The 19,208-nt window shown below is 41.6% G+C and overlaps 1 protein-coding gene across 4 annotated transcripts in view; it reads right to left on the bottom strand.

Moving 5' to 3' along the window:
* The window catches only part of LOC309371530 (uncharacterized protein), a 265,758-nt gene that overhangs the window by 59,397 nt on the left and 187,153 nt on the right, over positions 1 to 19,208 (bottom strand). For all 4 annotated transcript variants that reach the window (XR_014169127.1, XM_081914335.1, XM_081914336.1 and 1 more), the window contains one exon: positions 7,689 to 7,894. Coding sequence is in view for 3 of the 4 variants with exons in the window: in XM_081914335.1 (XP_081770461.1) it covers positions 7,689 to 7,894 (206 nt within the window). In the remaining variant the exon portion in view is untranslated. The remainder of the gene's footprint in view (positions 1 to 7,688; positions 7,895 to 19,208) is intronic.

Below are 19,208 nucleotides of genomic sequence, written 5' to 3' on the forward strand. Positions count from 1 at the left end.
GCTTCTGCGCATGCGCAAGGCACACAGAGCACTTCTGCGCATGTGTGCGTGGCAAAACCCGGAAGTATACACTTCCAGGTTTGCCGCAGCCATAACCCGAAGATTACATATCCAGAGGAATACGTAAACAGATATGACTGTGATATCATATACTTTTATTAGCTGCTGATCATTCAGCTTAATCCATCAAGTAAAAATATTCTTAGGTGGTAATTTTCTGTTTTGAAGTGATAAGATGCATGAGCTATTTTATATAACACATTACAACTGTGCTGGCCTCCCCAAAGAAAACAGTTTTGAAAGTCTTTCCATATGGGATAAAGAATTTTAATACACATAACATTTCCTGAATTTTCATGTCAGAGGAAGAAATGCATATTTGACAAAAAGAAGAAGAAAAAACTCTTAATAATTTTCCCAGCCAGCATGCAATTTTTACAGTCTGTCTCCATGATATCATATTTGCAGTGTGAGGTATGGTACAGTCTGTCATCAGAGTTGCTCTCAGTACTTCCTTGATGCCAGACTAATCAAGATAAATACATCATGTAGTAATAGAGGTGTAATTGCTTCAAAAGCCGCATTTGTTTTAAATGCTTCATGCTTCTTGTTAACACCCGCTCAGCCAATGTCCAGAGCTTTTATTTACAGTTTACTTTTAAGTTTTCCCACGTGTTCCTTCGTTTTTGGTGACTGAAGGCTTGTATTGTTGTATTGAAGGCTTGATTTGTTGCCTGCATACATAGAGAATGCTAAATAAAGCTTTTCTCTGCATCTCCCAGTTCTGATGCAAAACTAAGGCCCAGGGGCCGGATCCGGCCCAATCACCTTCTAAATCTGGCCCACGGATGGTCTGAGAATCAGCGTGTTTTTACATGAGTAGAATGTGTGCTTTTATTTAAAATGCATCTCTGGGTTATTTGTGGGGCATAGGGATTTGTTCATTCCCCCCACCCAAAAAAATATAATCCAGCCCCTCACAAGGTCTGAGGGACAGTGGACCGGCCCCCTGCTGAAAAAGTTTGCTGACCCCTGTGTTAAATGTTGTTATGATTGGCACAATGCAATCAGTTAATTCTGCCTTTTACATGCAGTCTTTCAAAGATGTGCATCAGGTTGCATCAATCAGCATATTCCTAACATTGTCCTTTCCCATTTCTACCCAGTATTTCCACAAGACTTGTGGAGTGCTATCCAATGGTCTCTGTGTGCTCTGATGCGCTCTCATTGAAATCACATTAGTTTTGAAATGAGGGGAAGACTTTGAAGGTGGAACCACTTCATGTACGCAGCTAAATGCTGCCATTGAGAAATCACAAAACTGAAGGTCCCCTGTGGCAAGTGATTTACAAATATATGTATAGAACTGTGTAAGGTAAGACAGTGTTGTTCCTACAGGCCAAAAGAGTGGTAAAGATTCTTGAGTCAGACCTCTGGTCCATCTCACTCATCTTCATCAGCTCTCCAGGGATTCAGAAAAGAGTATTCTGCAGGCCTTCCTGAAAATGTGATCTCGGTAAAAATCTTTCCCTGTGGGACAATCAGCATTAGAACAAAAACTTGGCATTTGAGCCAATTGGATAGTTCTCTCTCGATTGCAACTGGCAGGGGTGCCAACTTGACTAAAATATGGGGGGTGCAGGTAAGCCCTGCCCTGAATAATCTATCACATATTGCGGAACATGCACACCATTTGAATGACAATGCCCATCAACTTTGGGGGGCCCCAGGCCTCTCAAATATTTTATGGCTCCTAAGAGTTGGCTCCGATAGCAGCTGGAGTGTAAAGGCTTAAACATCCCCTCACAGCATGCTGACAATCACCGCCCTCCTCAATTCTTATATTTAATTTTTTATTAAAATAAAAAATGGACATAATCACTAATTGTATCATTAACAGAATGTGTATTTAGTCCCCAAGCACCTTTGGCTGGACAAAACTCCAGTCCAGATCCAAACACAGAATGCTTCTCATTGGTCTATTGAGCCACGTTCCTTAGATATTTGAGATATTGAGAAATTAGCCCCAAACCAATACAGGTAAGAAGCTCACAGATAAATGTTTTGAAGGATTCAAGACTTCTCCTGTGCGTTGCCCGAGTCATCGTCTGCAGGAACTCTTAGTAAATAAGATTCATGCTCTTATTTTTTACACAGCAAGATGTAACAGTGACAGAACCAATAAACTGCAGAATCAGGCAAAGAGGCACTTGTTGCTTGTTTAGACATATGACCTGACAAAAAATAAGGCGCAGACAAACACAATTCGCAGCAGAAAACCCCAAGGAGGACCAAAAAGAATCGTGCCCAAATAAAAATGTGACACACTTCTATTGGATATATATTCAGCTTCTGTTGTTTTGGTTGGAAAACAGCTGCAGGTGTCCTCCAATTATCTCACCATTTTCGCAAATATCAACTGTCATATTTAATTTGTTCCGTTCATTGTGCAGCTTCCTCACGCTGCACAATTCTTTCACTATGCATTTACAGCCAGAGTTCCTACCACTCAACCTAACTTTCAGGCTAGTCAATTAATGCATTATTTACAAGTTCAACGCTATTAAAAACAGATTCTTAATTTACTAATGATTTAGGAGCCCCCAGGCAATTTTCCAATTGGTATTTTATAGAGAAGTGGGGGGAAGGACCCCCCCAAACAACTGGAAAAGAGGAAAGAAATATGCCAGTGATACTTTGGCCTAATTGTTTCATGACGGTTTCTTCTGTAATTTTCTGCTGCCTTTAATTATCCCCCCTTCCTTCCTTCCATTTTGTAGTTCATAGTTAATGCAGATGCTCATCCAGCACTGAAAAATGGAAAGTCCTAATTGAATATACATATTTTTAAAGCAAAGTCAGACGCTCTAGAATGACTCAGTATAACACTAAACCATGGTATGGTGTTAGGAAGATGTTCCCTGATACCAAGATGAGGGATTCCTTTGGAATGCAGATAGAGATAATTGATAAGAATAATGATCTGTTGTGAGCTTGACGGAAGTGTACAATAGATGAGCCTTCCTGCTTTGGCTCATCTTCCTTTTTCTTTTTCTTTTTTTCTTTTTTCTTTTCTTTTATCTTTTCCATAGTTGCTTATGTTCTGTGTCATGTACTTTGATATTTTTTGTAGTTTTTAAAGTCCCCCCCCCATTACTATTAAGGAATTTTCCTTTGTAATTTTGGTTGTCTATATTTATATGTACCTGTTTAAAGCAAAATAAAAGCTTTTTTTTTTAAAGGTAGATGAGCCACTGTGAATCTCAGGTTCACACATTCCTCCCTCCTCCATTGGAAGAATTTGGAAGCTGCCACAGATGTTAGATTAACCACAAATTATTGTTGTGCCTAAATCCTAAAACTGTGGTAAATCTTAACTATGGTTAGTGTAAAGAAGCCAGCTTCGTGAACAATTGTTTAAAACTGGTTTGTCTTTGCTAATGATAGTAAAGTCTGGGTAACCAGAATTTACCTAGATTTGGATGTCATAGCAATTTAGTCTAAGATGAAAGCAAAAGCTTTCAAACTTATGGCAGCAGTGAAGGAGGAGTGGGGAGGGGCTCACTGGGGGTTCATCCTCATACAGTGGTACCTTGGTTCTTGAACTTAATCCATTCCAGGAGTCTGCTTGACTCCCGAAACCGTTCAAAAACCAAGGTGTAGCTTCCGATTGGCTGCAGAAGCTTCCTGCACTCAATCGGAAGCCATGCCGGACGTTTGGCTTCCGAAAAACGTTTGCAAACCAGAACACTAACTTCCGGGTTTGCGGCGTTCGGGAGCCGATTTGTTCGACAACTAAACTATTCAAGAAACAAGGTACCACTGTAATGCTAAACATGATTTAGCATTATATGTGTGAACACAGCCAATATGCAGTAATACAAAACAGTCCGATTTACATTGTTGTTGTTCAGATGTATAGAATTATTTAGGGCTTGACAACGTTTGGGGTGTCCTGGTTTTTACTTTTTGAAAGATGGCAACCCTGGAATTATTTAACCATTTTACAGTACAGAGCCAGCAGTGCAACAGATTAAAAAGGTTAGAAGTGAAGGAGAATTAAATATCATTAGCATTTTTGTGCTTTTGTGCAGAGCAAAAACAGCATTTCAAATACATATCTAAATTTCCGAAGGTTCGTTCCCAGAGTTCCCCGCTTCTTATTCTGTGCTTGACTTCCCCCTGTTCTTCATTTGCTCAGACACTTCATTAAAGCCTGACCCTAGTACTTCTCCAGATCCCGAGCTCCCAAATTACAGCCACCTACAACAGAGAGTGGCCGGCATTAAAATGCTGACATTAAGTGTCTGAAGATAATTCATGTTAGTGACACTTATTTACAGGGCATACCTGCAATTTCACAGTAACGCAAATTAGTTTCAAACAGTAAATGTCAACATTTTAATGGTGACCATCACAGCTTTGAGATAATCGTGTCAGTGTGGGGCATGTTGATTTGAGATAAAGTGAAACTAACATGGATACATTTCACTCCTGAGGCGTAAGGAAAAGTTGCAAGGGTAATACTTTAAAGAAACCGAGGGACGGTGCCCATGAGCTTTAACTCCTGATGCCTTGTAATAGGTTTGACTATAAGTTATGCCTGCATTATATAGATGGAAATCAGAAGGATACAAAAGGGAAACTTGCCATAGCTGTACCACAGATAAAGAATACCTCTAGCTCTCGCTTAATGTAAGTTGGGCCCAGTTCCATGAACTGCCGTGCACCAAGGTGGAAAACACTTCTCTACTCTGTAACAAATTACACTTGTTTCATGTATGAAGGTTTTCTTAAATGGCATCTGTGTCTCTGTAACTTGAATGTGCTGCGTCCAGTGTATAGGCTGGCTCAAGACATTTTGCTGCCTGAGGCAAAGGACAAGAAGATATCCTCCCCCAAGACACATACGAGAAGCCGACAGGACTGGTTGTTGACTCTTACTCCAGTACTGGTGAAAGGGCAGCAGGCTAGCATAGGGGGGACATGGCCACTCCCTGCACATCAATATCTGCTGCCTGAAGCAGCTGCATCACTCTGCCTCATCGCAGGGCCGGCCCTGCCTCTGTGCATGTGTCTGTTTTCATTCATACATACACCAGAGCATTGGCTGGTACATGCACATTTGACAAGGTATGTGCAATTGATGGGAATTTGTTGCTGAATAAAGTCACACATCTGGCGGCTGACAGAATCAGGTATATTCCATTGCATGAAAATGCCATTTCAGAATGACCTGAGCTGTTTTACCCATGATCTGTTTTGATAGCCAAAACTAATAATACACTAAATCATCTGTTAGACTTTCATAGTGACCTAAAGTAAAAAAAAACACCAAGCAAGTTCTGGATTTCACAGAGCCAACAAAACTAGGACAAAACGTAACACACAGAAATACAAATGTGTTTGTAATTGGACTAGGCAGAACTATAAGGTTAGTTTTTTTATAAGGAAAAGCTGTAAGACAAAGGGAAATCTTGAACAAGGGAAATCTAGTTTAATAAGAATCATTTTCACTGCTGCTAATTAAACTGGGTTTTGTATTTCCTGTGTGTGAAAACGAACAAAAAGGCTGTATTTGGTTTAACATATTTCCTCCCATTCTCCACATCCTATTTAAACATCCATACACAAGATTTTACAGACTAAAAGGCATTCTTGGTGTCACTATTGAAATAGCCCCTAGAGAGAAGCAGCCTTATCACTGAAATGCTGAAGTCCTGTTTAATTTTGGTGCTTTGGCAATATCAGTTTTTCCGTCTCTGAGGATTTCAGTCCCATTGGAAGCATATTGCCCCTCTAATGGAAGATAAAGGGTTCAATTTTCATACTCAGCTGCTTTGACTTGGCGAAACCACCCGGTGATTACGTCTTCTGAATGCACTCCCCACGTGATGACAGCCGATATCTACCAAATCAGGGAGCCTATTAATTCTCTAGGCTTTCCACCTGGCACAGTAAATGTCAGCCATCTCCAAAAGGATATGCATTCATAAGGCATACTCACCACATGAAAATGACACGAGAAAATGGCTTGTTAATGATGTCGTCACATCTAAAGTGGGAATCAGGCCCAAATAGAGGGATAAAACTCTTCGGTTAATATTCAACTAAATCATACTCGGCGCAGGCCATTAAAATCCACGGATGCAATAAACTTAACAAGTCCATTAATTTCAACGGGTGTATTCCAGGTATGACTTAGCTGGATATCATCCACAAATAGGAAGGCTAACAATATTAATGATTAGGCAGGGGCAAGACATTTTGCTGCCTGAGAGAGGGCAGCAAATAGTATTCCTCCCATCTCGTAAGTCAAGGTGCACATGAAAGTAATTTTGGCACCATAGGTAAAGGTAAAGGGACCCCTGACCATTAGGTCCAGTCGTGGCTGACTATGGGGTTGCGGTGCTCATCTTGCTTTATTGGCCGAGGGAGCTGGCGTACAGCTTCTGGGTCATGTGGCCAGCATGACAAAGCCGCTTCTGGGGAACCAGAGCAGCGCATGGAAACGTCGTTTACCTTCCCACCGGAGCGGTACCTATTTATCTACTTGCACTTTGACTTTTGAACTGCTAGGTTGGCAGGAGCAGGGACTGAGCAACGGGAGCTCATCCCATCGTGGGGATTCGAACTGCCGACCTTCTGATCGGCAAGTCCTAGGCTCTGTGGTTTAACCCAAAAAGAAGAACCTCACAAGTTTTTCTTCCTTGTCCCTAGCGGTAAATACTGTTGCTTAAATGAATGAATGAATGAATGTAAATGGCATTTCCATGAGCTCTGGCACTTGTCACAGTGTCCCGTTGCACCAGAAGTGGTTTAGTCATGCTGACCACATGACCCGGAAAGCTGTCTGTGAACAAACGCCACCTCCCTCGGCCTGAAAAACGAGATGAGCGCTGCAACCCATAGTCGCCTTTGATCAGACTTAACCATCCAGGGGTCCTTTACCTTCTACCTTTACCATAATAATTAATAAATAACAGTTTTTGCTATCCTTTCATGACATCCTGCATTTGCTGTCAGAGGCAGCTGCCACACTCTGCCTAATGGAAGAACCGGCCCTGTAATTAAGCTTACAAGCAGCAGTACTCACTGTGCGTTAGAAATATAGGCCCCTGTTCTGTTCAAGCTGAAGAGCATATAACGGAAAAGTTTAGACACTGCAAACTAATTTTGTGTCAATTCAACTTTGCAATTTCCGCTCTTGTCATATCTGTGTTTTGCATGCCATGGAATGGTGCTTCACTGTGCAACTGAATTAGTTTCACAGTGACTCAAAGGCATTAAAGGATGACTTTGAAATTCTAAGTCCTGACTGGGAGGGATTTTTAATTCCTTCCTTATAATGAAACCATTAACAACAATAACCAAAACTCCTTAACAGTTACACAACCCTGAAATATTATTCTCTCGGCTTTGCTGGGTGGACCCAATTTGAGATCTCGGGTGGGGAGTTGAGTGCTTGGTTTGCATAACAAGCCAACAAACATGAGACAAGCACAGGCGTGCAACCTTAATGGTGCTTTGAAACATGAGGGTGAAGAGACCTGTGATTTAATCTAATGGCTGCATCTCTGCAGGGACGTTCAAAATGCCACCGAGTCTGAAAAAAGTGCAAGAGCCAGCTCTGCTAGTTTGCGTGAGGGAAGCGGCAGGAGGAAATTCAGACTCTTGTTTTCACTCACTTGGTCAGAAGTATCTCTGTGAGCGCTCCAAAGCAGACAGATGCGATGTGGAAAACAAGACTGGGAGGAGGATCCTTAAAGGCAATCATCATTTGATAGACCAGAAGTGGAATACTGATCATCGCAGCCAGGATTGTGCAGAAGACAAGCCACTTGTGCCATCGCAACAGCATGGCTCTCCAAGGCGATTTTTTCTCGAGCTGGTACTGCAGAGTGGGAGGTGGGCAGGGGAAACACATGGGAAAAGACAAGAGGGGGGAGAAAGTGAGTAAAGGCAGTGAAATGATGAACATTAACTGCTAATAGTTTAGAACAGGGGGAAAAAACCTAAGGAATGATTCACGTTGGACCATAAATATACGAAGAGCTGCTGAAAACTTGTTTGGTTTTCACAAAGGGGTTTAAACCAATATCCCCTTATTTGTTAGTCTCGAGCGAGGCGTTTATGGCAGGAGGACGCATTAAACCTTAACCTATGCCAGCATGCGAGATATTTGGGAGTTTTTAAGGATTAAGACAAGAGGCAATGCATACCATTTATGCAGAATGGCCTTGAACTACCTGCAACAGATTGAGATACAGTTATTGCATATTAGCGCTCTGAATCTTCATTCTGTCAGAAGCTAACGGGGAAGGCGCGTCATCCGAGATAAAGACTTAGAGGGCCCAATTCAGAGGCTGCTCTCAGGCCTTCATAAACCTGTCTTTGCCTTGAATAATTTCCATTTTATATCTGTATAAAATGGCTCGAATCTACACCCAGATTTCTGCTGAAATAAATTGGCATTATTTCACCACTGTAAATTCACAGAATGTTGCAAGACATACTACTAAGAGGAGGCAATCATCATTCTTCAGGGCTCAGGAAGTGCTAAACTGGCCCAACAGTCTGGAAGGGAACCGGGAAGCAGCTCATAGGCAGCTGCCCTAGAGTAGGAGCAAAACAGGAATTCACAATGGGCTCTACTCTTTTGCTGTCAGCAGTGCTGAACAATAGATAACCAAAAGGCAGTTCTATGTTATCCTGAGCCCCATATGGAAAACAATTGCCTAAATGGCAAGCTGGCTGCTAAATAACTGCTTATATTGGGGTGGGAACCTTCTTTTTTGAGCACTTCTTTCCTCTTGGGATAGGTGGAGCTGGGCTGGATCTAGTCACATCAAAGAAGCATTTCAGTTAAGTGCATTGTAAACTCATACAGGGAAATCTGGTTGGGAAAGGTGGGACTCCACAGTGCCATCTGGTGTCACAGTATTATACTGCATATACAGCACATGCAAAACACTTTTTCTTTACCCATCTAGATGAGTCCCTGGAGTCAGTGGTGGATATTGCCAATGTATGGAGGGGCATCTCTCTGTCTTTTCCCTGTTTCTCCTCCTCGCCAACCTGCATGGGATTACAGCATGTCCCACAAGTTGCCAACCCCTAGCAGGAAGTGGGTGGAGCCTTACTTCCTCTTGGAAAGTGGCACCTGAGTGGAGGAACCTAAGCCAAGTCAGGGACATAACAGTGAAGTATTGCGTAAGGTTAGAGGGAGCATCATGCTAGAGGTAATCAGGTGTGTTCAGTAAGATGGTACACAGCACTTCATAACACTACTTTTGAAGCTCCAACTTCTGCCTGGAGACCTTAATAAACACATTTGTGCTTTGGTGTTTACCTTGCCATTTGAAGATATCCTGGTACAGCAGGCAGTTCCTCCAAGGAACCTTCCACTGTCAAGTCTCAGGTAGCCCTGTATCCACTTACAGCTTCGCAGGTCCCTCCTAATGTAGAATTAGAAAGCTCCAACAATAAATTAGGGCTCTTTGCAGATGACAGCAACCTCCCTAATCAAAGAACTCAACACATTTGCAATGGTGTTGGGCCTACAGGTAAATTTTGCAAAGTCAGAAGCTATGTGCTTCAACACCCCTCCTCACACCCAAAAATAACTCACTAATGTCACCAAAATAAAACTTTGCCACACCAAGTTCAGATACCTCGGAGTACAAATAACCAGAAGCCTCAATAAATTGTACCTCCACAACTACAAGCCCCTGTGGCAACAAATTAACAAAGATCTAAAGAGATGGAACAACATGAATTTCACTCTCTCAGACAAAATAACCATGATCAAAATGATCACCCTCCCAAAACTAACCTACCTATTCCAGACCCTCCCAATCTGGATTCCCCCAACCCAACTCCGCAGATGGCAGAGAAAACTACACTCTTTTATCTTCTCACATAAAAAACAAAGAATAAGCCCCAAATACCTGCACCTCCCCACCTCAGAAGGAGGATGGGGAATCCCCAACATAGAAGCATATTACATTGCCAATCAAATACGCCATATAAACCCATATATACTAAAAGATGAGACAAAACAATGGATACACCTAGAGAGGGACGCAATTGAAAATACCTACACCTACTCCTTCCTTAGAAATATCGCCACCCGACTCCACCCCCAGTCACCTCTCCCCCCTCCACCTCTCTTCCCCTTTTCTTCCTAATGTCTCAACAAATGAAACTGATCTGTAAAAAATGTTACTTGAAAAAGAGAGAGATATTGCACATACTTTTGTAAACCAAGAAAATCTTTAATAAAAATACATTTTTTTAAAAAAAGACAGCTCCAACAATTTGGAATTTTCTCCTAATGTTGCTTAAATTTCTACTCATCACCTTGCTAGTCGTAAAACATAGTTCTGGACAATAAAAGCCAGCCAAGTGCCATTAAAATGTGTACAGTCACTCATTCTTTGGCAAATCTTCAGAGGAAGGGAGCATCAAAGTTATTGAGTCAGCTTTCACTGACATGTTTTCCAATGGGCTGATATGTTCAAGAAGTACCACCTTGGTGTGAAAGACTGATTTGATCAAATGGTACCATATTGTGCATGGAGTTTGAGGGAGGAAAAGTACCAGAATAAAGTCTGAAGTTCTTAGAAAATTTGATGACTGTGGATGCCCGTAGGAGGTACAGTTCAGGAAGGTCAAGTACATTGTTGTGCCCACTTGCCTTGTCATTTCCTTTGAAACTTTAAAAAGCAAAGGGCTAACCACAAATGAGAGGATCTTTGTGATCCAGGCATGCTATGTATCCAGGCATGCTATGTATCTCTACTGATTGTTCTGAAGTTTCAAACGGATATTTCAAAAGCACATTTCAGTCTTGAGTCCATTTAACATTTAAACAGGTAGACCTTGCCTTGAATGAGTACCACCAAACTCTGTCCCTTGTTTTGTTTTTTTGTTGCTATGTGATTGTAAAAAATAGCAATGCATTGAGAAATGTCACCAAATAAGAGCCTTCTGGAAAACAGAGAACATTCAGCTCTTGCAAGTTTACTATTCTATGTTGTTGTTGCAAAGCATGCCCCAAATTACAGTACGTAGTTCATATTTGTGCTCCTGATAGGTTATGTGACTCACATTCTGCGATTACAGAAAAATACCTGTGGGGTGAAATATCCATAACCCATGGTTAAGATTAAACACGGGTTGCAGGTAATCGGTGTTTAAAGTACATTTAACTTGAGTGCAGTACGGTTGGTACAGACAGCCCATGAAAATAAATACTAATATCTATTGTACAAAGTGAAAAAACTAGCATACAACTTCAATCAGGTGGAACAAAAGTGCCGTGCTATGCCCCACACGCAGAGTTTGTTAAGCCCAACAAATCAAATGCTCACAAAACAAAGGGAGTCTTTCACTGCAGAAGTACCATGACTTACGCTTCATTTTTAAAAAATAAAAAATAAAATATGCTGCCTAGTGACTTAAGGAGAAGTGTAACTGATGCCTTCAACTGAAGAAGCGTCACAGCAATTGTTCCACAGCACCTCACATCCACAGAGAAATCCGCTGGCTACCTTTGCAACACTTCAGAAAGCTCCCCTGGTCTCCAGATGCAGCCTTTAAATGCTGCAAGTTGCTATGTGCTTATTTTGGAGTAAACCTCAGCGAACGCAATGTGAGCTACTTCTGAAGAAACGTGTGTAATATGGGACTACAGTGGTACCTCAGGTTACATACGCTTCAGGTTACATACGCTTCATGTTACAGACTCTGCTAACCCAGAAATAGTGCTTCAGGTTAAGAACTTTGCTTCAGGATGAGAACAGAAATCGTGCTCCGGCGGCACGGCGGCAGCAGGAGGCCCCATTAGCTAAAGTGGTGCTTCAGGTTAAGAACAGTTTCAGGTTAAGTACGGACCTCCAGAACGAATTAAGTACTTAACCTGAGGTGCCACTGTGTTGGCCTTTCAGCACAGTGGGTGATGCATTCGCTGAGATGGGATGAGCAGGTAACACTTGGCTGATGCTGAGTGGCAGCCAAGGGGGTGCACAGCCTCCCTGCTTTAAACACATAGAAAACATAGGATCTGCCTTATAGAGCCTTGCATCAATGGTCCATCAGTCTTAAAATTGTCTACATTGGCCGATAATAGTTTTCCATGATTTTTTCACTTGACTTGAAAGATGTCAGAGATCAAATCTAAGATCTTTGGCATGCAAAGTACACATTCTCCACCGCTGAGCTACAACCCTTCTCCCTTGCTACTATTTCTTCTTCTTTGGCGGTCACTCGTAGCCGAGTAAGATTGTCTTCCATAAACAATCAATCCTTAAATGACTGTGGAGGCCAATTCTGGATCCACACGTTCTTCCACAGTGGGGACATTGGTTTCCAGGCGGGAGTTGATCATGGTGTGGATTTGCCAAGCGTGCCTTCCTCTTAGCACGTTTCTCCCTTGTGCCCTGAGTTCGATTGTCTTCAAAGCCCATGACACCTTTGGTAAAGGCTGTTCTCCAATTGGAGCGCTCGCAGGCAAGTGTTTTCCAATTGTTGGTGTTTATACTACATTTTTAAAAATGTGCCTTGAGACAGTCTTTAAACCTCTTTTGTTGACCACCAGCATTATGCTTTCCATTTTTAAGTTCGTAATAGAGTAGTTGCTTTGGAAGACGATCATCAGGCATTTGCACAACATGACCAGTCCCTTTACTAGCAGTTACAGCAGTAATGGAAGGCCTGGTTGGGTAGTAGTGCTAACTTGACCTCCCAGCAGCTGAGTCCCTGCTACTTACCAGATGCTTGGATTGTACAGTAGGAAAAAGCACTTTGAACATGAAATACAAGACTGGATTGACTTTTGGTTTGAGGTCTCTGTGCACCAATACGTTGTAACAGTGAAGAGCAGGTGTTAGTTGCCAAATCCAATTCTTGCATGAGATTCTAACCCATTCACAAATGTGTCTGTTTTCTAGGGATGTCTTTCACCATACGTCTCTGTGTGGGTCTTTAGTTATAATAGATCTATTAAGCTTAAATATGAGGAAGAACTAACAACTGTTTAATCTGGATCTAAAAATTGCAGAGCAGAAAAATATATATGCTACAAACCAGTTTGCTGTCCTCCCTACTTACTGTTATTATTTTGGTCTGCATCTAATTCAGGCTATTTTTTATTTTGTTTTTATTTATGCATTTTCCAGTTTTTGTTCTACACCTCATACATTTTCCATTTTACAATATTTCCATGCAGACTTCTCAACCTACCCATCAGTGACATTCTAAAAAACACCCACAGCCCTTAAATTTGCTGCATCTCCATTAATTTCTCCACCCTAGTTTCCTCTCTTCAGTTCCTTTATTTTGTCAACTGCTATTCAATGGTTCACCCCTACTTTCAAAGTAATCTTAATGCCATATCTTTTTAAACATTCTCCAAGGTATTCCTACTTGCCCCTTGTTTTCCTCTCCTAATTCTTTATTTTAGCTGTCATACTTGCTAATTCTACGAATGCTATTAGTTTATACAACCATTGGTCTTTTTTTGGAATGGCTTCTTCTTTCCAGTTCCTTGCATAAACCATTCTTGTGGCTGCTGTTGCATACAAAAACAAATTGTGTATTTTCTTTGGTATCTCCTCTCCTATTATAGCCAGTAGAAAGGCTTCTGGGTTTGTTTGTTTTTGAAATGTAAGTTTAAATGTTTGGGTGTTTTGTAAAAAATATATATTCATACACCATCTCTCAGAATTTCATGGCATGGCCACCATGTATGTACTAGAGAGCCCTCAGCTTCTAGGCAATTCCAAGACAAATTTGATCCTCGGTTCCTGCTCCTGCCTACCTAGCAGTTCAAAAGCACATCAAAGTGTAAGTAGATAAATAGGTACCGCTCAGGCGGGAAGGTAAATGGCATTTCCGTGCGCTGCTCTGGTTCACCAGAAGCGGCTTAGTCATGCTGGCCACATGACCTGGAAGCTGGACGCCGGCTCCCTCGGCCGATAAAGCGAGATGAGCGCCGCAACCCCAGAGTCAGTCACGACTGGACCTAATGGTCAGGGGTCCCTTTACCTTTTTATACATTTTAGAGAGTTTGCTGGGTGTCAGATACCACCAAGAAACCTCTTAAATATATTCTCCTTAATCAAATAGCAAGACAAAAATATTATCGTTCTCTTCCATGACTTCTCCCACGCCAAGAATTCAACATTATGTCTAAATCCGATGCTCAGTGTATCATCTAATTCAGCCTAACAGCAAAACCCTATGTGTTTTCGCTCAGAAGCAAGTCATGCTAAGTTCCAGTGGGGATTATTCTATAGTCGGCGTGTTTAGGATTACAGCCTAAATCAAAATTAACCAAGAGGAGAAACATAAAGGTCAAGACTCTATAAACTTGTAGCCGGGCTCTGTAACCTGGCACCTAGACGCACACATTTTTGCTTTGTAACATTTTGTATGTGTTTTTAAGAGCAGTGCCTGAAGCCCAGCTCTTCTGAGCAACCCTACAGTTACATGTCCGTCTCTAAGTGCTTGTTTGATGGAGGAAAAACAACTACGGCAGGTTTCAAAGGGTTTATGGAAAACAACATGGGACTGGAGAACCACCAGGTGAAATATCACGAGTAGGATTTCCACTAGGTATAAAGTGACGTTGTTATGCCTGCGGAGAATGCAAACCCCATTAAAATGTCCTTTGAAGACATTGTCAGCAAATTTGTACTGTACCGCCACAGTCTTTCAGGACATCCTAATTTGGACACTTCTAAATGTGACTTCTCATTTCACTTCCGCCTGCACTTTTCTGCTTGGTGCTGTTCTGCGCATGGGTGCCATTAAGATCTGCGAACAGTCAGATATCGCTGTTCAAGTGAATTGGCTTGGATTATACGAAGCTTTCCATTCAGGTTTTTATTTTTATTTTTTATTTTATGCCTCGTGGACTGTTTTGCTGCACTGGAAGAGTCGCGACCCTCTCTCTTTCGACATTTGGACACAATTTATGCTGTCTATTTTACCCTTGGCGAGACTCGCGGCTGGTCTGCAAGATACCCCCATATCGTTTTTATGATAAATGAATGCCTTCGTTAAAGTATCTTGGTCCCGCTACAGTAAACGATACACTGGCTCTGAGGACAGAAGAGCTTCTATTAGATGCTGCTTTTACCCAGCCTTTTCTGCTTTAACCAACCTCCCCACCCTCTCCATTACTTTCTTTGTTCTACTTTTGATATTCCTTTCCTCCTTTTTCTATCTCGGCTTATATTGTGATCTTATCAACTGTCAGTTGATGTGGGGCTCATGTTTCTAGGGATTCTCATTTCCCGTTTGGCTTGTTCTCCAGATAATTTGTCGTAATCTTTCGGTATACTTGGAAAGGTACTGAAGTGCTGTCCTCCTGTCCCAAAGGCAGTGTTCCACAAAACAATAAAATAAGAGTTAGGCCACTTTGATTTTTTATAGAAATTCTACCCGCTCCTTCATCTTCTGCCTGTGCATTCAGGAATCTCTGCAATCAGCGTCGCACAAAGTTTTCAGGGTTCCCTGAGTCTGCAGAGAGGGGGAGAGTGCTGAATATCAACAGAAAACGAGTCTGACATGATGGGGCTCACAGACACCAAGAAATGACAATTGACCAGGGATACACGAGTCAGTTTACCATGGGCCCAAATCCATTTCACATGGTGTTATTCATAAATCTGTCCAGTCCTGTCTCCATGCTGTTCTGTGATTTTTAAATTTAAAAACCTGCATGAAAATTTATTATTCAAGAATGTGTTTGAATATATATTTACTCTAGACATTTATAATAATAATAATAATAATAATAATAATAATAATAATAATAATAATAATAATAATGTATTAAGGCAGCCCTGTTCAGGGAAGTTTTTAACGTGTGATATTTTACTGTATTTTTGGTTTTTATGGAAGCCGCCCAGAGTGGCTGGGGAGGCCCAGCCAGACGGGCGGGGTATAAATAATAATAAATTATTATTATTATTATTATTATTGACTACTGGGAAGGGGATTTGTAGCGGCGGCCAAGAACATGTGTAATTTTAGACTTGTTCACACTTGGCACAGGTACAAGTTCTGTCTACACAGGTGTGAGTGCTTGTGTGAAAGAGCATACAATTTTTTTTGTTTGTACAGCTCGGCTGTTGTGCACTCTGGGACACAAACTGTATACTCATTGAATATAGTGTGTGAACACCTGTAATAAGGCAAGGCGCATATGTGATAAAATGGAGAGGAGTTGAAGCTCAACTTGCACAGGGAGGGATAGATTTCCTGTAATAGGGAGGAACACACACACACACGCACACATATTTGTTGAATGTGATCCATATTTATGTTTACGTTATACATGTCATAAAATCCAATATAAAGGCGGCACAAACAAGCTCTGACAACAAAGAAAGCATTTTGTGTTGTCAGTTACTTCATTTTCCATAGTATATAGAGGTGGGGTTTCTAGGTAATACACTTTTATTTTATTTTTTTAAAGTGTGCCCATGTATGATCCCAGCTGCATGAAATGCTCTTTTGGGGCTGTTCATATAAGACATCTTTAGTCCTTAAACTGATATTCAACCAAGTGTTGAAAAGGCTAATATGGGAACCAACCCTAGAAGCAGGGCCAGCTCTTTATTTTGCCCATAAATGGAACAACATGCACACTTTGTTACAGACAGCGATCTTGGGATCATACGCAACAGTGTGCACCAGACCCTTGATGCTTGCAAGCTCTGACCCGAGTGGATGTTTCTCTTGTCTTTGTAACTCTGCAAGAATGTCTGAGCCTGATTAGCAATTATGCATGATAGCCTATCAAGTAATTAAATTATATACACATTTCTTCTGGTATGGAAGAATGCTCATGTTTCACAGGATGTCTGCAAGAAAAGAAGTCTGTTTATGTTGTGCAGTTTCTCCCCCTACACAATTCCTGCTGGTTAAGTGATCGTGGAGAAAACCTCCTTTGACTCCTTATAATTCCAGCAGACCCCATTCCTAGAGAATTCGTGGTTCTCTTTGCCTCCAGACAGAAGATTGCTCTGATATTTTTTATTTTAAATTGTGATCAGGCCGGTATGACTTAACAGATCCGTGAGGACGTTCATTCATATTTCAGCTTGAGGAAAAGCAAAACAAACCAACCACCTCTCTCTTGGTCATGTTGGGAATGTTACTCTTTTTGCAATGAACTCACTAGCACCCCCTTATTTCGTCTCGCACGATAGCTGGGTGTCTTTTTTGTGCAGTATACTTTTGGCCAAGATGGCTGATGAAATGCTCGCCTTGCGATTCAGTTTTGTTCCAAATCTTACAAGTTATGGAGCGGTCAAGGCAGAACCCTAAAAGCCATAGGAAGGTATGGCAAGCAGATATTTCTGAATTACAAATCCCATCATCCTTTGTGATTGGTCGTGCTGGCTGGAGCTGATGGGAGTAGAAGAGTCCAACAACATTGACAGGGTTGCAAGTTTCCCATTTCTGTCCTAAAGAAAGAATAGGCAGAAGGGACGAGGAAAGCAAAAGCGAAGGGCATGAGAAGGCCATAGACCAAAGGAAGGAGGCTGGGGGTGGGGTGGGGATAACTGAGGATTAGGAATTCGGTGAGGGAGTGAAATGAGAAATGAAGCTTGGGGGAAGTCTGAGAGGAGAAAGAAAACAGAATAGAGAGAATTTAGCTACATTTGCAGCTTCTGGGGACTGGGGAGAAAATTTGAACCAGTTTGCATTTAAAAGCAATATTACTCAACTCATACTTTCCAAGCAAGACAGGAACCGAAATATAGCAATCCCTTGAAATTCACACTTTTGTGAATTTTGCAACGCCACTCCGCAGCCAAGTAACGTGCGCAAAAAGAAATATACTAGGTTGAATATATAAATGCATATATTAGAGGGGGAAACCATCCAAAATACTAGGGTTGCCATATTTCAAACAGCGAAAATCCAGAGCTTTTTTGAGGGGTGGGGGGCAAAGTTGTTGAGCTTTCTTTGGCAAGATCACAAAAAAATAATAATGCCATTTTTGAGCTATTTTAAGGGATTTTCGCCCAGACATATGGCAACAGTACAAAATGTATTCTATTAAGGAAAGTTGCCTTGCACAAATGTTTATAGCAGACAGCCTTTCAAATTAATGCTAAAATTCTGGTAAATTTCTGTGAGGAAAACTTACACCCCCCTCACAACTGATGTGGAAACATGGAGAACTGAAGTTAATATTTGGAAAAATGAGAAACTGAGAGAAACTGGAATTGACATATTCTCCCTTCCTGCAGAGGTAAAGGATCATATATTGACTTGAGATAACTCCCCATATATTTGGCTGCCGGCCTATATATTTGGCTGCTGCACAGAATCAGAATCAGAAGAAGTTTTGTTTGCATCAACCACTAGCCATAGCAATAAAATAAAATACAATGTACTGAAGCTAGAGGTAAAAACCAGACAAAATACACTCTGGAGGTTTACATCAATAATCAAATAATAGATCTTATTCTAATTGCCCCTGCTAAAAATTGTGCAGTTCTTGCTGTCACCTGATTATCTTGATCTGCTAGAAGAAAGGCACAGTAGCAATGGTTGAGTGACCTGGTATGGACAGAAGTAGAGGGATAATAACCTCCTGCACAGCTGAGCTATGCTGCTCAGACTGGAATCTGGAATAGACTGGAGTGAATGGGGGGGGGGAGGAAGGATGGGGGGGGGACATCTTTCTGTAGCTGAAATAATACAAAGGAAAATCATATATTACATGGGGAATTTGGAAAGCTGCACCTAAATAATTTATTTTTCTACACTGCTGCTAAAGTACAGGGGCAAGATGAAGGTGGGATTGCAGCAGTTGACCTCATTCCTGACTTCAAGGTCTAGATAGACCTTCCATAACTCCAACCATCCCTATTTGCCTGGGACATTCATGGAATTACAGAAACCATCCCGGTTTCTGACAGGATCCCGGAATGTCTTGGGGATGAGTTGGAGTTCCCACCTTGCGGGAGCCAGCTGACTCACGCCTCAGTGACACACCAAAAGACATGCACCGTAATTTTGGTCAGAGTAATCTTGGAGGGCGTGCCTGACATCGTGTATAAGTGTATGAGTATGGCTCATTCTGAGAACTCGGGAAAAAGCAGGAACTCCCAATTAGTGCCCAAGCTGTGACCTCGCCTGAATGGAGAGAGCCTGGCCACAATTTCCCATGCTCTGGT

This window comes from Podarcis melisellensis (assembly GCF_964234715.1).
Source record: "Podarcis melisellensis genome assembly, chromosome: 6".
Lineage (NCBI taxonomy): Eukaryota > Metazoa > Chordata > Lepidosauria > Squamata > Lacertidae > Podarcis > Podarcis melisellensis.